The sequence below is a fragment of the Callorhinus ursinus genome, unplaced genomic scaffold (genome assembly GCF_003265705.2).
Source record: "Callorhinus ursinus isolate GAN/ISIS: 27379988/994484 unplaced genomic scaffold, GSC_fseal_2.0 scaffold45, whole genome shotgun sequence".
In the NCBI taxonomy this organism is placed as follows: Eukaryota; Metazoa; Chordata; class Mammalia; order Carnivora; family Otariidae; genus Callorhinus; species Callorhinus ursinus.
In genome coordinates, this window is record NW_027397107.1 from 11971627 (window position 1) to 11999089 (window position 27463).

At 39.4% G+C, this 27463-nt stretch overlaps 1 protein-coding gene across 8 annotated transcripts in view; it reads left to right on the forward strand.

The window, feature by feature from the left end:
* CHD2 (chromodomain helicase DNA binding protein 2) overlaps positions 1–27463 on the forward strand; it is a 134470-nt gene that overhangs the window by 56621 nt on the left and 50386 nt on the right. For 7 of the 8 annotated variants that reach the window (XM_073882290.1, XM_025893172.2, XM_073882288.1 and 4 more), the window contains 11 exons: positions 815–1040; positions 2494–2594; positions 3605–3649; positions 3819–3997; positions 5970–6094; positions 8782–8998; positions 10962–11051; positions 11845–12035; positions 23079–23267; positions 26646–26808; positions 27120–27272. In XM_073882290.1, the coding sequence (XP_073738391.1) occupies positions 815–1040; positions 2494–2594; positions 3605–3649; positions 3819–3997; positions 5970–6094; positions 8782–8998; positions 10962–11051; positions 11845–12035; positions 23079–23267; positions 26646–26808; positions 27120–27272 (1679 nt within the window). Of the gene's footprint in view, positions 1–814; positions 1041–2493; positions 2595–3604; positions 3650–3818; positions 3998–5969; positions 6099–8781; positions 8999–10961; positions 11052–11844; positions 12036–23078; positions 23268–26645; positions 26809–27119; positions 27273–27463 lie in introns of those variants that run through there. The other variant, XM_073882292.1, reaches the window with a different exon arrangement.

Genomic DNA, 27463 nt, shown 5'->3' on the forward strand with positions numbered 1-27463 from the left:
CACAGTGGCTGCACTGGTTTGCATGAAATTTGGAAGTTTTTCTGACCCAGTCTCATGGTTCATTGTTGAGGATGTAGGGATATGTGTAATATGTCTTTGAGACTTGAAAATTACGATAGTAAAGATGTGTTAATCTCTTAAAAAGCAGTGATGTAGCAGAGATTCTTGCTTACAAACATTAAACAAATTACCTTTAATTAGGTGTTTCTGAATCTCCTTGTGAAACCTATCAAACTGGCTAAATACATATGTGGACTACAGTGAAGATTTTTTTTGTATTTAACTTGAGGTATCTCCTAACTCAGTTTCTTTAAAGTAACCTTCCATATAGAAAATATCAAAATATTACCTAATTCTTTTCTCTTTGTCTTTTTTTCACCCAGCCTCACTCGAGGTTAATAGAGTTAATAGAGAACTTTGGGTGGATGGGTGATTGGCATGGGTGGTGGTGGGGGATTTTTATTTTCTTAATATTCCTGGAGAGACAGACTTGTTTTCTGAATTAGTATGGACCAAACCAAAAGCACATTTCTCTACCATTTTAATTGTGTTTGGACACGAGGATTTCTTTGATTTCACCAGCAAATTCTGGAAAACATTTTAAAGTGTAGAAATTGGGTTTGCACTTTGACAATATTTGAAATTATAAATCTTGTTCATCCTGTATTGTTTGTGAATTTCTGCGTATTTTTAAGTCAGAGGATTTTGGTGCTTCATCCAGAAAAGAGACTCTTTAGATGAATGCATGCTTGAGAAACTTTTTCAATGTCTGGCTTAATACACTTTTTTAAAGTTTACCTGAATCCTTTTGCAGCCACTGGAGCTTCTACTACTGTATATGCGATCGAAGCTAATGGAGACCCTAGTGGTGATTTTGACACTGAAAAGGACGAAGGTGAAGTCCAGTACCTCATCAAGTGGAAGGGTTGGTCTTACATCCACAGCACGTGGGAGAGCGAAGAATCCTTACAGCAGCAGAAAGTGAAGGGCCTAAAAAAATTAGAGAACTTCAAGAAGAAAGAGGATGAAATCAAGCAATGGTACATTTTTGAAGCAGTGGTATATTTGCAGCCTTGAGGGAAGGGAAGGTTTTTCAATAATGCGTGGAGCACATAGCTGTCTAGGAACTCAGATTTTGCCTTGATTATCTGAGCACCGAGCTAGCTGCAATTCCATTTTATAAAACGTGACCCAAAGACACTCTGTACTTCCCTATGTGGCCACCAAGTTTGTAGAGTTTAATAATAATAGTAGTTCATGGAGCATTTTGTACATGTGATATTTTTAGTCCTCACAATAAGCCCATGAGACTCTCCCCGTTGTACATAACACATTTTGTAGGTAAGAAGAGTGAGGCACAGAGCAGCTTTTCCCGGGGGACCCAGGATTGTAACTCTGGCAGCCAGAGCTCTTAAGCACCTTGTTATTTCCCGTGTATGCTGGGGTAGCTTAGGTGTCAGGAGCTCATATTGTAGAACTGTCTGGGTTCTGGTGCACCTAACACTATTCTTAGTTTTACACAGTTTGCAGAAATGGTGTGACAGAAACAGGTGACTCCTGAAGCTATGATAAGACCATTGTGTTTTTAGTTTTCTTACAACTTTGAATGTGGCCGAGTTGCAGATGAGAAATATGTGGGGGCTGTAGCCCCCACAAGCCTAAACTAATTAATAATCAAGTTCAACCCTGAAGACACCCCTGTTAGTGTAACATGGTCGGGTTATTTTGTGGTAGAAATAGGGCCAGATGGGTTCTAGTTCCCCTTTCACTACTGTGCACAATGTGTTCCTTCAGTAAATCCCTTATTTTTCCTTTGAGTGTCCTGAAGATGGGGTACGTTGTAAAGTGGTTAGAGATTTAAAATCCTCGGAAGTACAGTAGTTCTTCATTTCAGGTTGTCCTGTCGCCCTTCTGTAGAATTTTGGTGCCAGGAATAACTGGTTTTCCATAAAAGCTGCATTGAATCACTCCTAAAGCACATATCTATATGAAAAAAGGCACGTTTCCTTTTAAATCTAGAAGACAGTTTTATTGTCTTATTTTGTTTAGATATATGAATTTATCACACAAAGTAGTTACTTTTAGGTCTTTATAAAGAACAACTGGTGTGTCCTATGAGTCTAAGGTTTTCCTTTTTTTTTTTTAAAGATTTTATTTATTTGGCAGAGAGAGAGAGCACAAGTAGGCAGAGGGAGAGGGAGAAGCAGGCTCCCCGAGGGAGCCCGATGCGGGGCTTGATCCTAGGATCCTGGCATCATGACTCGAGCCAAAGGCAGACGCTTAACCAACTGAGCCACCCAGGCGCCCCAGAATCTGTTTTCTAAAAGCGTACGTTTTTTGTGAAATACCTGGTCTAATTAATAGTAAAGGATTGCTAAAGGGACAGATGGAAGTAAAGACTCAGTTTCTTTTCCTCTTTTTGACTTTACTCTGATAGATGTATATAGGTCTCTCAAATCCTAACTGGCATATATTTTTTTGTTTTCTGTGTAGGTTAGGAAAAGTCTCTCCTGAAGATGTGGAATATTTTAACTGCCAACAAGAGCTGGCCTCAGAGTTGAACAAACAGTATCAGATAGTCGAAAGAGTAATTGGTGAGCACATGGAAACTTATTTCAGCAGTGTTCGAGCTCCACGAATAATGGCTTTTGGTTTTGGGGTAATGTAAATTAAAAAAACGCATTTTGTGGGTTTACTTTTTGACAATATATAGTTGTCTAGATTTATTTTGGAGGAAAAGTTAACAAGATTTGGTGGTAAATTTGGATGTGGGGGATGAGAGAAAGGTGTCAAGTATGTAGATGAGATTTTTGACCCAAGCAAATAGGAGAATAGAGGTACTATTTACTGAAATGGAAAGGTTGAGGGAAGAGCTGATTTTTGCAGTGGAAATCAAGAACTTGGTTTGATATTTGTAAGTTTGCTATACTTCTTAGTGGTCTGAGTGAGAAGTATTGTGAAGGCTGTGTAGCATATGTGAGCCTGGAGTTCAGATCTCTTGGTCTGTGCTGGAGATTTAAATTTGGAAACTTATCACTGCAGAGATAGGATTTAAAGCCTAAGATTCACGGAGATCATCAGGAATAGTATACATAGTGAGAATAGGAAGTCTGAGAGCATTTCATGTTCTGGAAGTCAGGGAGAAGCCACAGAAGACAAGAAAGAATAGCCAGTGAGATCGTAGGGGGGCCGCGGGAGTATATCCTGGAAGCCAAGTAATTCATGGGGCTTGGGAAGGAGGAAATGCTGCTAGCTAAATGCTGTGAGGACTGAGACCTGATCCTTGAATTTGGCCCTGGTGTGGTGCTGGTGAAGTGGATCCATGGAGTGGTGGGGTTACAGACCTGATTGAAGTGGCTTCAAGAGAGAATGAGGGGGACAGTGAGTAGAAGCATGTCTCCTGGGGAGTTTTGTTGTAAAGCGGGAACAGAGGAATGGGGTAATAGCTACATAGGGCTGTTAGAACAGGACTGTTTTTTCTTTTTTTTTTTTTTTTTATGATGCAACATTGTAGAGTAAGTTTGTATTCTTACTCAGGACCTAAAATGTCACTCTTTTCTTGGTTATAGTGATAACTTTTCTATCTTATTTTCCATTTACTTAGCTGTGAAGACAAGCAAGTCTACACTGGGTCAGACAGATTTTCCAGGTAAGCAAAAGCTCTGGTTAATAAATGTTAGCATTTAAGAGCAGTTCTGTTTTGCAGAGTATTCACAGTCTTGCCATGTGGTGTTTCACTGGTCATATGTAAAACGGAATTGTTACTTCCCCTCCTTTAATGACAGTTGCCAACCTACTAATTTTTGTATATAAAATAGCTCATAGTCGGAAGCCAGCACCTTCAAATGAACCTGAATATCTATGCAAATGGATGGGACTGCCCTATTCAGAGTGCAGCTGGGAGGATGAAGCCTTGATTGGCAAGAAGTTCCAGAGCTGTATTGACAGCTTCCATAGCCGCAACAACTCAAAAACCATCCCGACAAGAGAATGCAAGGTGTGGTGATTGCTGGCTTTTGATTTTCCAGGGGAAAGAGGTATTGATAGAAAGGGTTGGTCACATAGATACTGGGAAGAGAAAATATTACAAAAGTAAATGATAATTCCCATTTTTAAGTGAAAGAAGATGAATTAAGCTTGACAGCAAAGTAGAATATTAAAGGGAGAGCATGAGTTGTATAATGGCTTTGCTGACCTCTTTATTCTTAAATTCACAGACTTGGGTATGTCTCATTAGAGATAGCGTGCAGAATATTTGAGAGAATTTAAGCACTTCAAAGAGAAGTGACAGAAAAGGGGAGAGGCTCTGAATTCTAAGATGTGTATATATATATCTAAGAGAGATATATATATATTTAATATATATATCTAAGAGAGATATATATATATTTAATATATATATATATATAAACATGTAGGGTTTTTTAGTTGCTAGATTGATTATACAAATCCTCTCCCTTCATTGGAATCCATTGCCCATGTAAAGTGGTGTGCCTCATTAATAAAAGTATGTGTAAGACATGGGCTCTGTCTCTGAGAAGTTGACATCCAGTTCATGGCACCAAACCTCCCTCTGTGAAATGCAATGTGTAATTGGGGCAGGGAGTATAATCAAGAATTTGTGGTCAGAGAAGTACAGAGGCAGAAGTCACTGAGCTCCAGTAGTCCTCGAGGAGGTTTTAAAGAGTTAAAGAGGAGGTCGTGGTACTTGAACTGCCCTGGTCCTTGAAGAATGGGTTAATGCCAGATAGAGGAAAGGGGGCCCAGGTTATTGCCCTCCCATGAAGGATGCAGGAGAAAGATGTTCTTTGGGTGGGAAGAGAGGAAAGTGGTATCGGTGAGTGCATTTAGGTCCGAGGGTGCATGTCTTGAATGCCTTGAAGGTAGTTTGGGCTTTACCCTGTGGGTATTGATGTGAGAAGAGCAGTGGGATGGAAACTGTATTTAGCTCCATCTCACAGCAGTGTGTAGGAGACTCTAGAGGAGGCAGTTACAAAAGCCAGCAGGTCTAGCCAGGAAGATGCCATAGAAGTCCATGAGGGAAGAATAGTGTGAGGACAAGGGAGGTTGTGGTAGGATGGAAGGATCAGATGGGAGAAGCCTTATGGGGGAGACTTGGCAGAAGTGGATGCGGTGTTTGGTGGCTGAGTGCGAGGAGTCAGATTCCGTTTACTGCTGGGTGCTCACAGAGGAGAGCTGAGATGATCAGTGATCATGTTATCAAATAGACTTTTAGGGTGATACTTCACATAGTAGGGTGCTAATTCCACAGAGCCCTCATCTTTAGGGAAATACTCCCTGAAAAAAGACTTTGTGGCCAAAGAACTTTGGGAAGCATTCCTTAATGAATTTTCCCTGTAAACTCAACAATATGCACAAGCATTAACGAAATTTATGTAACTTACTACATTGTTTCCCGGATGGATTTAGCCATGGAATCTGTATTTTGTGCAAACCATAGAGACATGGCCCTACTAGACCACACTGTCCTTCAAACCCTTTCCTTTAGAAAACCAAACTCAGCATATCTGGGAGTTCCAGCTAGGTGGGGGCTGCATTTCAGAATTTGCAAATGCTATTACAGTAAAGTTCTGCTGGGTTTAGCGTATACAGACTTTCCCAGAGGTGGTGTTTTATATAGTTTAGAACGAGATAATATAAAGATGATAGGACAGCACTCCCTGCTGTATGATGGAGACAATATAAAAGAAGTGCTGTGTAATTATGTTCACAGACTGACTTCAGGACCAGGAGCATGTGAACCAGAAACTGTTTGGGATGTATCTGGTTTTGGGAATACAGACCACAATGAAAGGAGGTGGGGTGGGCTTGGATGGGTAGAGTTGGTGATGCAGATGTGAAATTTAAACCTTTGGGCTATGGTTCAGAGCACATAAATCATGGCTAGCATTTTAACATAGGAACTGCAAGAAAGTCTTCTTCAGGGGCTTTTAATTTTGTCTTTTCAGGCCTTGAAGCAGAGACCACGATTTGTGGCTTTAAAGAAACAGCCAGCATATTTAGGAGGGGAGAATCTGGAGCTCCGTGATTATCAGCTAGAAGGTCTCAACTGGCTTGCTCATTCCTGGTGCAAGTAGGTAGAAAAAAATGAAATTTTCTTTACAGTTTCTGCCTTTATTAAGTGCAAGTAATTATTTCTTTCTGTTGTGTATTACAGAAAAAGAAAAAGTATGTGATTAAGGGAAGGCTCTTCTAGCAGTTCATATGTGTGTGTGATTTCATTTTAATCTGAAGTAACAAATACTTGGTTAATTAGTTATTTGGGGGTAATTCGTCATAGCTAGAGATCTGTGTCATAACATGTTATTCATGGGTATAAATAGCAAGATAATTTGCCCAGATCTTTGGCATGGAAGGAGTACTCCTCAGAAGAAAGAAGAAAATGTCTGTTTTCTGTTCATTTTCCTTCTAGGCCAGGGAATCCTTCAACTTAATGTCCCGTGGCAGTGCTGAAGAATAGCGTGAAATCTCTCCCCTTCTGTGGTTGCTGTACATGCTGTCCCATTTAGAGGAAGGTCTCTGATGGTTGAACCTATAAAATTAGGCTTTTTGTAACAAAACCACCTTAATCCTTAAAAAAAAAAAAAGTTGTGACAATAGCATTTGAAGGTTAAAGGTACTTTGAGGCAGTACTCATGAATTTCATTCTTCAGTTCAATTGCAAATCCTAGTCTCTAATTACTGTGTATGAGGGCTCCCTCTAGGCCTTGACAGTTGAACAGTGAACCAAGACAGACATCATTTACCTGTCCTCTCAGGGCATACAGTGTGAGAAGTACCTTTAAGACTTGCCTACAAACTCCTTCCCCCACATGCAGCTTTTAATTTTTTCAGTGTTTTATAGTAAAACAAAAATTCTTATTTCAGAATTAAACTGCATCCTGAAAATAAAAACATAAGAGCTGCTTTTCTCAATGCCAAAAGAGTGGTTTCTAGTTAGGGATACATATACACTGCCTGGTTCCCAATTAAAACAACCTATCTTCTGTGTCCTATAAAATCTAATACAGTATCTAATATTTAGAAACAATAGAGCTCTTGAGGATATTCTGTTTGTATGACTAAGAATGTGGGTCTGATAGAACTATTCTGAATTGCTTGAAAATGGGTTTTGTTTCAGAGAACAGTGAGATCTAATCTTCCTTTAGGATAGTTATAAGGCTAGATGGAACCTCAAGCTATGTAGTCTGACCCTCTTGTGAATGCTTTTAGGAACGAAGAGGTCGTGTACCTGTTTCACAGTCACACTGTTCATGTGGAGTCCTTGGCCAGCAAGCATTCTCTTCTCTACCTGAACAGTTCAGAGTCAGCTGAAGAGGACCCATGCAATTGTTAGGCCCTGTCACCAGAGCCTTACATTAATATGCTGTTTTGGCCTAGTTTTAGAAAAACAGGCAAATCAAATCTTTTACAGTGTGTTTATATGAACAGTGGCAGCTTGCTAGGGGAGAGGAAATGTTGGAGAAAATGAACCCTGTTTCTTCCCCACTACTGTGGAATGGTGAGAGAAATAGGAGGGAAATTACTCAAAGGGTCATACTGTGTCTGAGTAGTACATAAAATCAGGTGAACTTGAAATTTATAGAGAGTTATGGCTCCTCCTTCTCCTTCCCCCAGTATATTTGGCTTTGTCCTTTTCTGTTCTTTTCCCCTAAAATTAGTCATTCTGTGGAACATACAATGTATTTTTAAAAATTTAATCTTTCGGTAAATTGAATGTCTTATTTTTCTAATCAGTTTTCTTTACCTTGTGTATTTAGTTCTTTCTGGTTCATTGGTTAAGCATTCGTTAGTATGTGTAAACCTTCGGTGGCCTGATTTTCAAGACTCTCTTAATGTTTGCAGCCTTTTGCCATACATCTATTCCTAATTCCCTGCCAAATGGGCTGTTTTCTATTTCCCAGCATACTTTCCTACTCTGGCCATTTCTTTGAGTGTTTTTCTTCTATCTGGACAATCTTCTCCTGTTAGTATCCAGTTGAAATCAAGACTGTCTCCTAGAGCAGTGTTTCTGAAAGTACGGTCAAAGGAATACACCTGCATCAGAATATCCAGAAGTGTCTGTTAAAAGTACAGATCCCTGAGGCCTTTCCCAGAGGTCTTTCCCAGATACTCTCATTTGGTAGGTGTAGGGTGGATTCAGAAATCTGATCTGTAGCCCGCGTCTGCTGTAGATTGTCCTGTATTTAGAACAAGCTGCAAGCACTGCGGCACATAGGCCCAACGAGTAGTGTGCATAGCATTCAACAACCCAGTGGCCTGCAGTGGAATGGGTGGGTGATTTGGGCAGAGGCACATGACTGTCAGACTGTAGGGTTCAGCAGCAGTGGGGAATAGCCAGTTTGCCTCTGCTTTCTGGAATGATGGAGCCCCAGGTCATGTACTTGGACACCTCAGTGTAACAAAACTGGCCTCCTCTGTTAGCAGGGTTAGAAGTAAAACAAACACCAAAACGTAAGGTCAAGAACATAGTCTGAAGAGGCTCTTGTCATGACTCAGAGTTCGATTGTACTCGGAGCACTTGTTACTCTGTTCTCTTGTACTCGGAGCACTTGTTACTCTGTTCTCCTATAGCTTCTACTTTCTTCTTATGCAGGAGAAGTAACACAGTCAAGGCTTGGAGCCAGTGCCTGCTCGGTGAATTGTGAGGCATCGGTGTCCTCGCTGTGTGTGTGTGTGTGTGTGTGTGTGTGCGTGCGTGCGTGCGTGCGCGCACTAATGATTTTGTTTTGTTTTGTTTTTGTTTTTCTCTTTCTGCAGAAGTAACAGTGTAATCCTTGCTGATGAAATGGGCCTAGGGAAGACCATCCAGACCATATCATTCCTCTCTTACCTGTTCCATCAACACCAGCTGTATGGCCCCTTTCTTATAGTCGTCCCTTTATCCACCCTCACCTCATGGCAGAGGGAGTTTGAAATCTGGGCACCAGAGATTAACGTAGTGGTTTACATAGGTGACCTGATGAGCAGAAATACGGTGTGTAAACAAAAAGAATTGGGATAGAATCTGTGTTATAAATGTATTTTGGAAATTGACCTAAAGGCATTATAGTCTTCAGTAACATTATGATTCTGACATTGTGCTCTGCCCCCAATGTTGGGAGATTTTTGTATCACAAAAATGCAACTCAGATATTCTTTAAAACATGCTTACTATTTTAAAGGAAAGCAATGACAGTATATGAATGGGAATCTCTTTTGGTTGGATTGCAGTATTTTTCTTCTCTCTGACTTTTGTATTTCCAAGACTGCTTTATAATGGATTATGAGATGGAGTTAATACCTCATGGAATGTTAATATTATTTTTGCTGGCTTAGCAGAGAGCTACTGTCTCTGGTGAGGTTGCAGAATTTTTAAGGAAGTAATAAAGAGAAAGGACAGTGAGCCATGCTAGGGCTATAGAAATGAGAATTACTTGTCTGTTTTCAACCTTAACGTGAGCATCAGGAACAAAGAACAAAGAGGTAGCTTGAGTTGATCTCTGTTTAGCAAATCATTTCTTGATAATGACTGACTTTTTCAAAAGTACCTGTTACGTGCGAGGGCCTATGCCGGGTGCTTTTGTATATAGGTAACCCTCATGATCATTCTCCAAGTAGATGGTACACTTTCTAACTGATGATGAAGGAAAGGACTCTCAGAGTTTAACATTGTTCCAGGCCAGCTAGAATGTGGCAGAGCTGGGGTTGGGACAGAGAAGTGTCTGGTCGCAGACCTTTGATCTTTCATTACTGTATATTAGAGTAAACTCTTTCTGGGGGATTTCTTATCACAAGAGCAAGGCATCAGGAATCCTCGAGTCTTTGAGAGTTATGTATTATGCTGATTGAGGTTTGTTTTTATTAAATATTTCATTCAAATTGTCTAACCTAAACCCTGGCAGATTTCACTGCTCTGATTTTTAGTTTATAAGCATATAGCAGTTCTTAGCTTTGCTAATTTGTTAACCATTACAAAAGAAAAAAAAAACCTTCCTAGGTTATGCAAAATGGCTTCAAGCACTGCATTGAAAGGTGAAGACAAAGTGAACTCTGAAAACTTGTGGGTTAGCCAGGTGATGGGTATTAAAGAGGGCACGTTCTGCATGGAGCACTGGGTGTTATATGCAAATAATGAATCATGGAACACTACATCAAAAACTAATGATGTAACGTATGGTGATTAACATAACATTAAAAAAAAACAACTTGTGGAGTCAGGGAAGTTTTCTCTGTGGACTCCAGTACTCCTTTTTTTTGCTCTTTCATCCCACTTGGTGGTGATGACCTGCACACACACTCCTTGCCCTGTTCTCCAGTCCCTAACTGGACAACCAAACCGCAGGAGCTTTGTCATGGGCCATCGTGCTCGCTGGGTGTCCAGTTATACTGCATATGGATATGTTCGTTTTTGTGTTCCTTTACATTGACATTGTTTTCATTCATATTAAATTACATTTAATCCTGTAACCTTCCCTTTCCTTTTTCTTGGAGGCTGCATCTTTCTGCTCTTGATTAATGACATTTCTGACCGAGCCAGAGGTTGGGATTTGTTCTACTTGTTAATAAAAGTATTGTCCTACCAAAGAGCAAAGAATAATAAAATATTCTTAAGAAAATTCACATTTTGGGAGATTGCTAGATAAGTTCAAGTCACCAGGGTTTAATTGCAGATGCAATGCGTGTTTTTGGTCAGTTTTGTTGGAGTGGAGGTGGGGGAAGATGACCGTTTATTTGAAACCTGGCAGTAAAGTTTTTGCTGCTCAGTGATATTTTACTTATCTTATAACTGCTCTATATTGTGGTTGCTTAGGTCAATTTAGAATGTATAAAATGTTTATTAAATTCTAGTCAGGTTTATTTTTTATTTGGCATGTTGCTATTGGATCTATCACAAGATTGCTGGTGATATAGAAGGGTAAAAGTAGAAATTGTATCTTAATTACTGATTTCTCTTCTAGATACGGGAATATGAATGGATTCATTCTCAGACTAAAAGGCTGAAGTTCAATGCACTTATAACAACATATGAGATCCTCTTAAAAGATAAGGTGTGTGACTTGTCCAAATTGTGGGGTCCTTGCTTCCTGCTTGCCTTGTTACTTTTCTTTATTTTAAAAAGCAGACAAATGAACAATCCACAGAGAATGTTAAGGTTGTAAATAAAAATCAGAACTTTACAGTTGAAGGGGACTTGAGATTGCTTAGTCCATTTGAATTAAACAGGATGAAAGGGTATTGAGGCCAGTAATTTACCTAAGCTCCATGCCGGGCATTTCCCATCATATCATTGTCAAGGAATTTCTCCACAACAGATGATGTGAATGGTCTCTACAAGGAGGACAGAAAAATGAAGGTCTTTACACCATCTCCTTTCTATAATTACTAAGAAATGTATGTGGCAGGTGGTCCCATTGGTGATAATAAGTGTAAATGAGTTCAATTTGGTGGCTCTTGGTGTTTCTGTGCTTCATGGTTGGGGTGGAGAATAGGCAGAAAAGACTTAACTGAGAGAGTGCAAAATCATGTTTTTTGTTTTTGTATTGTTTTTGCCCAGCGTACCAGTTTTTGAGTTCTTGCTGTCGGGCATGCAGCAGTGCCTGGCATAAGAGACTCCCCCTCTCCCCAATATCTTTTGGATGCTGATCTGCTCTTCTGAGTAGACACCAGTCTGGCCAAAAACAGAATAAACAGAGGAGTCCTAATATAATTTAAGTCCATGAAAAATAAATGTTTTCTATGTATACCTTTGTGATGGTATTTGTACAGAGATAATTAACACTTGAAAGTACTTTTGGGTTCCCTTCTGACCTGGTGGCTCGTTCTGTTTTGTTTTTACTTTAGACTGTGCTGGGCAGTATTAACTGGGCCTTTCTGGGAGTGGATGAAGCCCATCGGTTGAAGAATGATGACTCTTTATTGTATAAAACTCTGATTGATTTCAAGTCCCACCATAGGCTCCTGATTACGGGGACCCCTCTTCAGAATTCCCTCAAGGAGCTCTGGTCCTTGCTGCACTTTATTATGCCGGAGAAGTAAGCTCCTTCCTGTGTATTTTGAAAGATGGAGAATGTCTTAAATGCCAATGCTTTTTAACTTTTAAAAAATAGACCTTAGGGAAAACAGATGGCATAATTTGGGGACAGTGAAACATTAAACTGGTGCAGGAACAAAATTAGTAAAATGTTCCATAATAAATGTTAGGAGGCACAGAATTCAGCATGTCAAGGAGTTACCTACCAGATGTTTAAATCAGTTAATGCTTTGGGGAAATAATTGGTAAATAGGAAACCTCAGACTTTCTCACTGTTGTTACAAGGTAATTAATAATTGAAATGATGTATATAAGATACACAGTGTGATAAGCATTAATATCTTAAACTCAAACTTTTTTATTTTTTTAAAAATTTTATTTATTTATTTGACAGAGACACAGCTAGAGAGGGAACACAAGCCGGGGGAGTAGGAGAGGGAGAAGCAGGCTTCCCCATGGAGCAGGGAGCCCGATGCGGGGCTCGATCCCAGGAGCCTGGGATCATGACCTGAGCCGAAGGCAGACGCTTAACGACTGAGCCACCCAGGCACCCCAAACCCAAACCTTTGATAACAAGCTGTCAGCATTAGGTGTTATTCAGATCTTTAACTTACTAAAGAATCGTGGAATATTTTTATTGAGAAGATTTTTATGGGAGAGATGCTGTGCATGTTTCCTGAAACTTAAAAGTTATCCAGTGGTATTCAGTGATCCTTGGAATGAAATCTAAATCTGTTACCTAACTTGGAAGACCCTGGTCTGTGTGGCCCCTCAGTAGTACTCTGACTCCTCCAGTCCCACTTTGTTCACCACTCATTCTGCTGCAGCCATTCTGTCATCTTCCTGTTCCTGTAACGTGCCAAGCCCCTGCCACTCTTTTTGTCTGGAATGTTCTCCCTCCTCATCGTCACATGGCCAGTCATGTCTTAACATTTTTGCCTCAGCCTACATGACCACTTCCTTTTAGATGTCTCCTCAGACCGCCTAACTGAAGCAGCCTATGGGACGGGCTTACCACCCTACCCAGTTTTATTTTCTTCACGGCACCTCCCTTTTCTCATTTCTTCCTCATTCATCTCATATGCATCAGAAGCAGCAGGGATCTGGTTTATGTAATCCATCAATGGTCCACATTGCCCAGCGTAGTTTCTGGCGTGTAGTAAGCAGTCAAGGGTCACATTGATAGGGAAATGCTCCACAGTTTGTTTTTATTTTAACTCAGAAAAGATTTTAGTGCCTACTATGTGCATAAACTGAGCAAGGCGTTTGGATAGCATAATGAAAAACATAAAAGTGGTCCCTTCCCCCATGTGTTGTTAACTTTTTGTAAAGTGTTGAAATACAGTTTAGATACCATAAAATACATGACTGGAAGGGTACAATTCAGTGTTTTTCAGTAAATGTCTGGAGTTGTGCACCCATCATAATCTAGTTTTAGAATATTTTCTTTACCCAGAGAAGTTCCCTCTTGTCTGTCTAGTTAATTTCTGCTTCTAGCCTTAGGCAGTCAGTAATTGGTTTTCATCTCTAGAGATTTAACTTTTCTAGAATTTCATATAAATGGAATCCTAATAAGTAGTCTTTTGTTTTTGGCTTGTTTCATTTAGCATAATACTTTTTTGAGCTTCACCTGTGTCATAGAGTTTATCAGGAGTTAATTCTCTTAAAATGGAGTAGTATTCCATTATCTGTGTGTCCAGTCACTAGTTGATGGACATTTAGGTTGCTGCGGTTTTGGGCTGTTGCGTCTGTGCTTGGACATATATTTTTATTTATCTTCATTAGATACTTAGTGAAATTGCCAGATTGTTTGGAAAGTGTGTATTTAACTTAAGAAGCTACCAGGCTGTTTTCCATTTGCCATTCCCACCAGAAATGTTTGAATTTTTAGTTTCTCTATATGGTCACCAATACTTGTCAGTCTTTTGGGTTCTAGTCATTCTGGTAGGAGTGTAGTGGTATCTCATTGTGGCTTAGAATTGCATTTCTACAATGAATGATAGTGTTGAACATCTGTTCATGTGTTCATTAGCCATTTGTGTATCTTTGGTGAAATGTCTTAAGTCTTCCTTGCCTATTTGTAAATTAGGTTGTCTCAGGAGTCGAAGAGATCCTTCCTTTCTTGCTTCCTTGCTTCCTTCCTTCCTTCACTCTTTTGTATTCCAGATTCAGGTGCTTTATGATTTGCAAGTATTTTGTCCCAATCTGTGGCTGTTTTCTTAACGTTGTCTTGGAAGAACAAAACGTTTGTAAATTTGATGAAGTATAATTTATCAATTTTTTAATGGATTGTGCTTAATGTCATATAAAGTAAGACATATTTGCTTAACCTAAGGTCACAAAGACTTTTTTTTTTTTTTAAGATTTTATTTATTTATTTGACACAGACAGTGAGAGGGAACACAAGCAGGGGGAGTGGGAGAAGGAGAAGCAGGCTCCTGCTGAGCAGGGAGCCCAATGTGGGGCTCCATCCCAGGACCCTGGGATCATGACCTGAGCCGAAGGCAGACGCTTAACGACTGAACCATCCAGGTGCCCTCTTCTTTATTTTCTTATAGGAATTTTAATTCTTCTGTTTAGGTCTCTGTTCCATTTTGCACTTTTTGTTCATAGTGTGAAGTGTGAGGACTTAAGGTCATTTTTTTGCAGTGGGATTTTGGAAGTTGTCCCAGTGCCATTTTTTTGAAAAGCATACCTTTCTTTTTTGAATTGCCTTGGTACCTTTGTTGAAAATCAGTTGAGATCATGAATGTAAGGTTCTGTTTCTGGATTCTTAGTTTTGATCTGTTGATAAAACGTATTTTTGCCCTTATACTGATGCCACACTGTCTTGAGCGCTGGCTTTATACTGATTTTTAAAATGGTGAAATACAAATTCAGTTTGTTCCTTATCAAAATTATTTTGGCTATTCTACTTGCTTGTATTCCCATAGGCATTTTAGGATCAGCTTGTTAATTTCTGAAAGGAAAAAAATTCTGTTAGAATTTTGATAGGCATTGTGTTGAATATAGGTTTCAATTTAGAATTATCATCTTAACAATATTGAGCCTCCTAAGTTACCATCATAGAAAGTGTCCCCTATTTTAGATCTTCTGTAATTTTTCTCAACAGTGTTTAGTGGTTTTCAGTGTTATTAGGCTTATACTTCCTTTGTTAAATTTATTCATACTTATTTTGATTTTTTAATCTAATTTTCAGATTGTAATAGAGTGAGTTTTTTATAGCAGTCTTGTATCTTAGGAGCTTGCAAAAATTATTTCCACTCTTTTTGTTGTTGTTCTTTGTTTATTAGTGTTTTCTAGGTATAGGATCACCTCTCCAAGTAAAAGAAGTTCTACTTTTACAATGTGGATGGATGCCTCTTACTTCCTGCCCTGTGGTATTCTCTGGAATGTCCGTGTTGAGTAGAATTGGGAACAGGATGTTAGCTATAGAATTTTTGTAAATATCCTTTAATGGGTTGAAGTTTTCTTCTATTTCTAGTTTTTATAATGAATGAGTGTTAGATTTTTGTCTCATGTCGTTCCCCGCCCCCCAGATCTATTGAGATGACTATGGTTTTTGTTCTTTATTCTACCAATAATTACTTTATAGACGTTAAGACAGTCTTGCATTCCTGTGATAAATCTGACTTAGTCATGATGTTGCATCCTTTTTATGTGTTTCTGGATTCATTTTGCTAATATTTTGTTAAAGACTTTCGCATCTTTGTTTTTGAGGGATTTTATTTATTTATTTATTTTTTAAAAGATTTTATTTATTTATTTGACAGAGAGAGATAGCGAGAGCAGGAACACAAGCAGGGGGAGTGGGAGAGGGAGAAGCAGGCTTCCCGCCGAGCGGGGAGCCCGATGCGGGACTCGATCCCAGGAAGCTGGGGTCATGACCTGAGTTGAAGGCAGACGCTTAATGACTGAGCCACCCAGGCGCCCCTGTTTTTGAGGGATTTTAGTCTCTAGTTCTATGCAAGTGTGCGTGTGCTCGAGTGTGTGTGTGTGTTGTCTGCCTGGCTTTGGTATCAGGATAATAGAATGAAATGGAAAATGTTCTTCCTTTATTTTCTGAAAGAATTTATTAGGATTGGTGTTACTTCTTTTTTAAAATATTTGATAGGATTTACCAGTGTAGCCATGTGGGTGGGCCCTAGCTTTTTTGTGTGGGAAAATTAAAAAAAAAATTTTTTTTTTAAGATTTTATTTGTCAGAGAGAGAGTGCACAAGCAGGGGGAGTGGCAGGCAGAGCAGGCAGAGGGAGAAGCAGGCTCCCCGCTGAGCAAGGAGCCTGATGCGGGACCCTGGGATCATGACCTGAGCTGAAGGCAGATGTTCAGCTGACTGAGCCACCCAGGTGTCCCTATGTGGGAAAATTTTTAATGACTTAATTCAGTTTCTAGTTACAGATCTATTCAGGTTTTCTGTTTCCTCTTCACTTAGTTTTGTTAATCTGTTTCTAAGAATTTGTCCATTTTGTCTTAAGTTATCTGATTTGTTGGCATAATGTTATAGTGTTTCCTCATGATTCTTTTACTTTTTTGAAGGATAAATTGTGATCTCAGTGATTTTTGATTGTGGTAATTTGTGTCTTGTCTTTTTTTCTTGGTCATTTCAGCTAAAGGTTTAACAATTTGGGGGATGTTTTCAAAGAAACCAACTTTTGACTTTTTTTTCTGTTTTCTATTTTACATATTTCTGTTCTCATCTTTATTATTGCCTTTTATTTAATTTCCTCTTTTTCTCTTAAGGTGGAAGCTTAGATTATTGATTTAAGGCCTTTTTTCCTTTTCCCGATATGGGTGTTTAAAGGTATAGGTTCCCCTTTACAGCGAATGTTGATACCATGTGTTTTGGCTTTCATTCAGTTTCACCTGTTTTCTTATTTCTCTTGTGATTCTTCTTTGGTGCATGGGTTTTGTTTTGAGTGTGTTGGTTAATTTGAAATATTTAGGTATTTCCTGAATGATTCATAATTTAATTTTGTCTAAGAGAACATGTTTTAAATGAATTTACTGTTACTTGTTATATGGTCTGGTATGTTTTCTATTTTGTAGAATGTTCTTTGTGCACTTGAAAAGAACAATGCTTTCATAGGGTACAGTTCTGTCCATTACATCAACTTAGTTAATAAATAGTCTTACTCAAGTCTTATATACCTTTGCTGACTTCATGTCTAATTCTGTTATCGACAGTGAAACATTTCAATAATTAACTGTAGTTGTTGAATGATGTACTTCTTTTGGTTCTGTGAGATTTTCCTTCATGTATTTTGAGGGGTTTTGGTGTTAGGTTTGTGCACATTCATAATTGTTCTGTGTTCCTGATACATTGATCTTTTTATCATGAAATGTCCCTCTTTATCTCTAGTAATATTTCTTGTTCCTTAGATCTATTTTGTGTGATGTGACAGCTCTTTAGCTCTGTTTTGGTAACTGCATGGTATATTGTTTTCCATCACTTTACTTTTAACTTTTTTTAATGAGTCTAAAATGTGTCTCTTTTAGACAACATATAGTTGGATCTTGTCTGACAAATCTCTGCCTTTTCATTAAAGGGTTTAGTTCATTAACATTTAATGTAATTATTGCTATGGTTGGACTTATGTCTGCTATTTTGTTTTTTTCCCCCCATATGTCTTACTTTTTTGTTTCTCTTTCTCCTTTACTGCCTTTTTTTGTTTGAACAATTATTTTCTAATGTGCCATTTTACTTCTTCTGTTAATTGATTTTTGTAAAAGTTATTTTCTTACTGTTTGCTGGAATTTTTAGTATGCATCTCATCACATTCTTCAGATTAATGCTGACCTACTTCTGGTAAAATGTAACAGATTACTATTTCTTGTACTGCAGACCTACTAGCAACAAATTCTGTTTTCATTTGTCTGTGGCTGTTCTTTTTTCACTTTTATTTTTCAAGGAGAGTTTTAAGACTCTTCAGATGAGTAGAGAAATTTGACCACTCTGTGCCGCCCTCACGACAGCTGTCAGGAGAATAGGCTTAAACTATCTCCTGTGTTTGCAGGCATCCTCATGGTGGGGTGTGCTTCTGGGAGTGGAGCCCCCTCGACACCCCTCCTTCCTCTGCCTTCTCTCAGAGCAGGGTTTCTCAGCCTCGGTACTATTAACATTTTGGGCTGGATAATTCTTTTTGTCAGGGGCTGTCCTTTGTATTAGAGGATGTTTAGCAGCATCCTTGGCCACTACCCACCACGTGCCAATAGCTGCCCCCTTTCTCAGTTTTGAGAACCAAAAAGGTCTCCAGGCATTCCCAGTGTCCCACAGGGAGGCAGAATCACCACCAATCGAGAAACACTGTTCTATAGGAGGTTCCTTTTCCTGTCATGTCTCACCCATCCCGTCTCATTGCTGTCTGTCCTGTTGCTGCTCGCCTGGGTCCTCTGTCCCTTCCAGAGAGCTCTGAGTCTCGATAGTGGCCTGAGGATGGCGGCAGTTGCCCTCTTCTTTTTTTTTTTAAGTTTAAGTTTTTTTTTAACTTAAGTTTTAAGTTTCAGAGATAGAATTTAGTGATTCATCAGTTGCATACAACACCCAGTGCTCATTACTTCAATTGCCCTCCTTAATGCCCATCACCCAATTACCCCATCCCCCAACTCACCATGCCCTTTTCTTTTTTAAATATTCTTGAGTACCCTATTCATCAGGTATTAGCAGAGGGCCATGTTTTTATAAAGTGTGCTTCTCAAAGGTACAAGTGCTATAAAACAGATAACGTATAAAAGTTCAGGAATAGTCGAGATTATCTATTATTTATTGTTAATCTTTGTTTTCTGAAATAGAGAATTTTCATGTGTATTACTTTAAACTATTACTTTAAAACTTTTCGTGTTGGATCTTTTTGATACACTGGAACAGTTTAGCTTCAAAATGTTGACTTAGATGATGAAGTGTGTCCCATATCAGACAATTAATAAGTTGGTTGGACGGAGATTAGTTTGAGGTCTTCTGTGACCAAGGTAAATGTCCTTTGAGTTTTAGAATCTAAGAGAAAAAGTATATCCTTCATAGCACCATTGAGATGAGGTAAAAGCATTCTACATAGTAGGAGTCTTGAGGCACCCTGGGGACATCTGTGTTTGTCACCTCAAAAAAGAATGGTGCATAGTTTTCACCAATGAATGGTTAGCTAGATTTCCCCTTTTGTACTTGACTACTGAATTGGGTGGTAGAGATTCTGGCTCTTGATTGTTCATAATTAATTTTTTTGCTGCTATTTAGCAATTGTGGCATTCCTAGTAGAGATTATCATTCTAATAGTTCTTCTAAAGTGTTCCTTGTGGCCAGTTGAATTACTTTTGGAATGATGGAGTTAGAGATGCAGTTGTGTGTGTGTGTGTTTAAGAGAGCTTTTTCTCTTTGAAAACTTTGTTTTTAAAATATTACTGGGGGGGCGCCTGGGTGGCTCAGTTGGTTAAGCGACTGCCTTCAGCTCAGGTCATGATCCTGGAGTCCCGGGATCGAGTCCCACATCGGGCTCCCTGCTCAGCAGGGAGTCTGCTTCTCCCTCTGACCCTCTTCCCTCTCGTGCTCTCTATCTCTCATTCTCTCTCTCTCAAATAAATAAAATCTTTAAAAAAATGGTTTTTAAAATATTACTGAGGCAGGGCGCTTGGGTGGCTCAGTCGGTTAGGCGTCTGCCTTCGGCTCAGGTCATGATCCCGGGGTCCTGGGATCGAGCCCCACATCGGGCTCCCTGCTCAGCGGGGAGCCTGCTTCTCCCTCTGCCTCTGCCTGCCTGCCTGCCTACTTGTGCTCTCTCTCTCTCTCTCTCTGTCAAATAAATAAATAAAATCTTAAAAAAAAATAAAATAAAATATTACTGGGGCACCTAGGGTGGCTGAGTTGTTAAGCATCTGCCTTCGGCTCAGGTTGTGATCCCAGAGTTCTGGGACCGAGCCCTGCATCGGGCTCCCTGCTCCATGGGAGCCTGCTTCTCCTTCTCCCACTCCCCCTGCTTGTGTTCCCTCTCTTGCTGTCTCTCTCTGTCAAATAAATAAATAAAATATTAAAAAAAATTATCATTTTTGGGGCACCTGGGTGGCTCTGCCTTCGGCTAAGCGTTAAGTGTCTGCCTTCTGCTCAGGTCATGATCCCAGCTCCTGGGATTGAGCCCTGAGTTGGGCTCCCTGCTCAGTGGGGCTCCCCGCTCAGTGGGGAGTCTTGCTTCTCCCTCTCCTTCTGCCCCTTCCCCACCCGCTTGTGCTCGTACTCTCTCTCTTTCTCAAACAAATAAAATCTTTAAAAAACTATCATTTTCAAACATTTTAAAAAAGATTGTTTGCCACAAAGATGTATATAACTCCATTAGTCAAGGAGTTAAGGTTTACCTTTGTTTCTGCCTGAGCTTGCTTTGCAGGTGACCAAAATCCTGTGCAGTATTTTCCCCATCCTTAGCGGTAGTTCCTTAGGTTCCAGGTGGCTCTACGGAACCACTTAGTCCTTTCAAAGACATGATCCATTGGAGAAATTAATTAGTGTATAGAAAGGAATTAAGTTTGGCCAGATAACTTTTGAACCTTCACCTCCTCGACTGTGACAGGCCATTGGTTTTTAAATCCAGAAGTTAGTCTTCTTTTTAACCAACTGAAATGTTATTTTCTTTCCTGCATGGTGGCTCTGACCACACTACCACCCTTTTAATAAATCTGGTCACTTACCCTTATTATAAATACATGCTAATCAATTATTTTGTTTGTACTGTTTTGCAAAGCATGGGGCTTGGTATTAAAGGTAGAAAAAGACAAGGCAAGCCTGTTTATAATCACTTGCAAAGTATACTGCATACCCACTCCACAAAATAACTCGATAGAGGATATTTCAGAGATGTAAGCTCTTAGTATAAGAAATGTGTGGGTTTTTTTTGTTTGTTTGTTTTGTTTTGCTTCTGCTGTCTAGGCCAGTCTGAATTTTTTTTGCACCTTTCCCTTCACATATTAATCACATGACTTCTAGCGTACTGTTTCACTGCTTTGATTTAATTTTCTTCTTTGTTGTTCTTCAGTAGAGTGAACTTCTATTTTCTAAAATCCCAAAGTCTGGAAAATTTAAGTAATCAAAATTATTTGTACTTTGTGAGAGCCACATTTTATGTTCACAAATTAATAACAGGGATAGATCTAAAATAATCTCTAGGCTGTGGCATGATGTCATTATTAAGTTCATTACTGTAACCCTCTATCTTTTATGTGTGTAGTATTTTAAGTTGATAGTTTTCTATTGCAGGGAACAGCAAACTTTTTCTTAAAGGACCTGATAAGAAACATTTCTAGCACGTAGGCGTTATGGTCTCTGTTACAGCGACTCATCTCTGCTGTTTAGAGGGAAAGAACTATAGATAATGCATAAAGCATTCAGCGTGTATATAAAGAAATACTGTGTCATGTTAATTTGTTGAGAGTATACTATGCAGGTGAAAATACTTGTTGCCTAAAACAGTAGGGGAAGTAAGTCTTGTAAATAAGGTTTATATTGAAGTTTTTAGACTAATATAGTTTTACTTCATGATAGCGAGTATTGTGTGAATTAAAATATTATCTTGAAATTGTCACCCAGCTCTTCAGAGAATAGCCTAATACAGTGATAGTCCCTGGTTTCCAGTTGTTTCATACATTTTGTGAGTGATGTGCCATCCCTAGCACTGAGATAGTTCAGTTGGCATAGTTCCTTTTAATCCTCCTACTGGTTTTAATTCATCATTTAGTTTTTTTCCCGGAGTATTTGCATAGCAGTGTGACAAAATACGCTTAGGTTTATCAGTTTGTAAGCTTTAATGATGTTTTTAGATTTCTACTCCAAAGGTCTTTTTGTCTGCTTCTCTGAAGGTGGCTGTTTCGTGTGTTTACCAGGTGTTACTGAGGCTGAGGTGTTGATCCACCTCCCAGTACTTGATTGACATGAGTGGCCATTTGTCCGTCCAGAAACAGCAGCAGACTCTGTTGACGCTGTTGTGCTCTGTGGCGGTGCTGGCATCTGCGCTCTGACTTGCCGTCGCGACCTCAGAGGGCAGATGCTTTCGAGTCCTACAGACTCTGGGTAATGTTCTGTCTTCTGGGGCATGACTGATCTCAGCAGAGGAGGGCCGCCTGGTTGTCAGAGAGCAGACTGGGAAGCTTACGGTTCTAACCTCCTTCCATGGCCTGCTCTCCCCAGCTGAGCATCAGTCTGCACACAGGGTCCAGCTGGTTCTTCCAGGTGCTTCCCCGGCCTTCTAGTGGCAGGACAATGCACAGTTTTTTCAGTCCTCATAAAAGAAGTTTCCTTCAATTTTTTTTTTTTTTTTGAAAGAAATCTGTTCACAGTGACCTATTCTGGACTTCTGCTTTAGTGAGTCAGAGATGACTGAATTAAGATTTAAACGTGAGAAACTTTTATCTATAGAATTGAGGCAGAATTATTATGGTGACAGGTTTTTAAATTTATTAGTAAAATTTGTGTCCCCAAGTTCTAATACTGTTAAATTGGTATCACTTGTATTGCTATTTTTATTTGGGGGCCAGAGTCTTGTTTCCTGTCATTATAATCCATTTCTTCATCTAGGAACAGTGAAGGTTATTGATGGAAATTGTGTAACAAACTTTCACCTTTATGTGGTGACAACTGTAATATTGCCACTAGTTATTCTCTTACCTCTGAATTTGTTTTCCTGAGAAATTGCAGCTTATTAAAGATAGGTTATTAATTTTTCTGCAGAATGTTTCATGACAATAACTTATCTATGCTTATATACTCATTGCATGTTATACTGAAATGTCTTGTGAACTCTAGACCCAATCTGAGCATTGGAAACCTAATGTTACCACATTATAGACAGATGAGATTGATTCAGTTGGCTTTCCTTTTCCTTTTTGTTTTCCCCTCTCTTGTGTCCATGAGCTAGCGACTGGTAAAATTTATGTTTCCTTATAGGAAAGAGATTTTTTTTTTCCAGATTTGTTTTTTTCCATTTAGTTAATTGAAATTTTAGTTTGAAAAATGCTATTTTTCCCCCTTCCTGGTTGCTTCTGTAACAAATGCTGTCTTGTTTTATCTCCAGGTTTGAATTCTGGGAAGATTTTGAAGAGGACCACGGGAAAGGGAGGGAGAATGGCTACCAGAGTCTCCATAAGGTGCTGGAGCCCTTCCTCCTCCGGAGGGTCAAAAAGGACGTGGAGAAATCCCTTCCTGCCAAAGTGGAACAGATCCTCAGGGTGGAGATGTCGGCTCTGCAGAAGCAGTATTACAAGTAAGCTGCAGGCTGGGTCGCACCACAGTTAGCACCCGTACAAGGAAGCCATGAGGTACACAGTTGACAAACTGCTTTTTTCAATGATGCCTCAACACAGATGTGAGTAGCAGTATATTCATGGTTAGAAAGAGGAAGTTTTATTGTTCTTTCTTTTTTATTTGGGTGAGAATTTGCATAGCACTTTAGCACTTTTCATTCTGTAGGTCGTATGAAGTAATGTTAATGCTAATCCTCCTCCAACAAACAGGCATATTTCATTCATTCATCTGTTTCTTCTCTGCTATTCATTCAATCATTTATTAAGATTCTGCAGTGTGGTAGGCATCCCGCTACATACTGGGAGTCTGAAGATGAGTGGAATGTGTTCCTGCCAGAAGTGTTGCTTAAGAGGGAAGACAGAGTAGAGACAAGGGGTCAGTACAGAGTTGTTTAATAACCAAGGCATATGCAGGGCACTGTGGGAGTTGAGAAGGAAAAGTGCTCAGCTCTTTACTGCAAGGGGGAGACACTCTCCTTTCTGGCGCTCCATGTGGCCTGGGCAGGTTGTGGACTTGGACTGATAGGCAGAAAGCTGGGTTTGGGACAGGGGATGGTATACAATGTGCTTTCGTTTTTTTTCTTTAGATTTTATTTATTTGTGTGAGAGAGAGAGAGCGAGTGCATGCATAAGCAGGGAGAGAGAGCACAAGCAGCAGGCAGAGGGAGAAGCAGCCTCCCTGCTGAGCAAGGAGCCCAATGTGGGACTTGATTCCAGGACCCCGGGATCATGACCTGAGCCAAAGGCAGACGCTTAGCAGACTGAGCTACCCAGGCTCCCTGCCTCTATTATTTTTTAAACTGAAATATATTTGACATATAATGTGTAAATTTAAGGTGTACAACATGTTACTTTGATACATTTATATGTAATGAGATGGTTGCCATTGTAGTGATAGTTAAGCACCTCTATCACATGACATAATGACCCTTTCTTTTTAATGGTTGGAACGTTGAAGTTCCAGCCTCTTAGCATATATTGTTGTCTGTATTCACTATGCTGTGCTTAAATCTCTAGGGATTATTTACTAATTGCAGGTTCATATCCTTAAACAACATCTGTCCCATTCCCCCATTTCTAGGTAACCACTATTTTACATTCTGTTTTGCTGAGTTTGGCTTTTTCGGATTCCACAAATAAATGACATCATACAGTACTTGTTTTTCTTTGTCTGACTTATTTCACTTAGCATAATATGCTTAAGGTCCATTCATGTTGGTGTTTTTACATCTTTGAAAGAAATAATAGGTTATATCGACCCTTCGACTAGTGAGATTTGTTTTGATATGATTTTAAATTCATCGATAAGCATACTCATGTTTTATTCTGTGACAGTTGTTCTTTTATAATCCCGGTCTAATGGCTCCATTTTTAGCCAGGAGGAGCTTATTCAAGTGAGTTTGGAGTCCTTTTAACATAATCCTAGTTGTAGCTCAGAGCTTTTTGCTTTCTGGAATAAAATGTTCACATTCATCTTGTTTCCTGCTCCACAGCGGGAGTCAGCCATATATCCAACAAGCTCTGCATACTGTTTTATTGGAAAGTGGAATTTGGAGACCTCAGAATGGGCATGGGAGCTGTGACTTGCAGCCGCACTAGACATCACTGACAGGCTTTTTCAGTGGACAGAATTAGGAAATTTGTTTGTTTTTATTTTTATTTGTTTTTAAAGATAAGAAATACATCATGACTTTTTTTTTCCAGTTAAACAGTACAACTTAGAGATTTTCTTTGATTTTAATGGTCTTATACCCATACCAAAAATTCCACTTCTTAACGGCACCAACCTATTTAACACCACACACACAGTCTTAGTAGTAATAGTGCCTGGATTACCATCAGCAATGTGAATAACAAAGAGTAAGGACAAAAATTTTTATTGGTATTTTTTTGTTTTTAAAGGTATATTCCATTAGAAATGGATGAGTCTTAAAGTACTTTGAGATAGTTTTTCTTACTTGTAGTTAGGCTGCCAGCTAGATACAATGGGTCATTTATTTCATTTTAGTTTTTTTTTTTTAAGTTGGCTTTGTTGTAGTATTTGTAGAGTTCCAAAGGCAAAGCTACAAAGCGTGCTGTGTTCAGAGATATCTAGCTTATTTCCTTGTCCCCTTCATTCTGGCCCCTCTTTCCCCTAGGTAATAGTAATTACCAGTTTTAAAATTCTTAATTTACCTTTTCTTTATTTTTTAATTTTTAAAACACAAGCAAATGCATTTTAACTTATTTGCTGTCTTCCTCCTTCCTACATCGACAGCATACCATATACATTTTTCTGTACTTTATATTTTTCACTTAATGATTGAAAAACCCTCCACAGTAGACCTCTTTTCTTTTTACAACTGTGTAGTATTCCATTGTGGATCTGAAGCATAGTTAGTTTATTCAGCGCAGCCCCCTAGTGGTGGACATTTAGATTGTTTCAAATACGTAATTTACTCTTAGAAATAAGGCTTCAGTGAAAATCCTTGAGCATTCTACTTTGAGGTAGAGTCCTGACAGTGGGATTGCTAACAGTGTAAAGAAATTCCATTGCTCAGGAAAAAAAGTACTTTTAGGGGCACCTGGGTGACTCAGTTGTTAAGCATCTGCCTTCCGCTCAGGTCATGATCCCAGGGTCCTGGGATCGAGCCTTGCATGGGGCTCCCTGCTCAGCAGGAAGCCTGCTTCTCCCTCTCCCACTCCTCCTGCTTGTGTTCCCTCTCTTGCTGTGTCTCTCTCTGTCAGATAAATAAAATCTTTAAAAAAAAAAAAGAGAAAAGTACTTTTAATATTTTATAGTGTATGGTTAAAGCTTACATGTGGATATACATATGTATTTCTCCTTCCCTTTTTTAAAATTTGGATATAAAACATTGTTACCATGAGCATTTTATCGTGTAAAATGCCCTTTCACAACAATTTATAAATGGGTACATAGCTTCCATCTGATCGTAATCCTAATTTAACTAGTCTCCTCCTGTTAGTTTCCTTCTGTTTGTATGTTGTGAGAAAGAGTGCTTCAGTGACCGTCCTTATTTGACGTGTGTGTGTATATGTGTATATATATGTTTCATTGTTGTTATTTCCTTTAGTTTTCTGTGCTCAGATCGAAATGCCCAGTAGAGCGGTGTTTACCCTGTGGTTAACATTCTGAATCAGACCAAAGATGTGAGCAGTCCCAGACAGGTGGGAGGAGGTGCAGAATACCACATCCCTCCATGCCTTCTTAATGGTCTCATGTCTTTTATGTTCTTGTTTTTGTGCTTCTAGTAACACTGCTCTCTCTCTCTCAGTCTTCTGAGGCCTCTGATTCTCTCTTTATTCTAATTGAAGAACATCATTATTTTAATCTGCAGATGGATTCTGACCAGGAATTACAAGGCTCTTGCCAAAGGGACAAGAGGCAGCACATCCGGATTCCTGAATATTGTGATGGAGTTGAAAAAGTGCTGTAACCACTGCTACCTGATCAAGCCCCCTGAGGAGAACGAACGAGAGAATGGGCAGGAGGTTCTCTTGGTACGTGGCCGCCTTGTTTATAATTATGTTCTCAAATCCTCCAATGTCGGTAGAAGTTCTTTCCTCCTCTGATGACTCTTCAAGGAGCATCAGAAGAAGCTTTGAAAATTGGTGAGGGAAGTTCACTAGGAAAAATACAGAAAGTCTGATGTCGTAGATGCCAGGTAAAAGCATTTCAGGAATTGTCAGCCGGACTGCACGTGGCTTCACCAAGTTGAAGGAAGATTGTCAAGCTAGGAACTCTTAGCAGTTAAGGGCAGATTGAAGTATGGGTTTGAGTGTGATAATCAGAATGTCTTTTCAATCTCTAGTCCCTGATCAGGAGCAGTGGGAAGCTGATTTTATTAGATAAACTGTTGACAAGACTTCGAGAAAGGGGCAACAGAGTCCTTATCTTCTCCCAGATGGTCAGAATGTTGGACATCCTGGCTGAGTATCTGACGATCAAGCACTATCCTTTCCAGGTAAGGATGCTCAGTGATTGGAGTCCCTCTCTGCTTCCCTCCCACCAGGTTGTATGCTTTGCTTGCTAAATTATCCTAAAATTAGGAGACAGATTTTCTAGCTGGAAACAAATTGAGACGAAGGTTCTAGGAGGGTCTTTATGTTTACTTCCATACCTTTAAGCTACCCTATAATGAAAGTGGGCATGGGA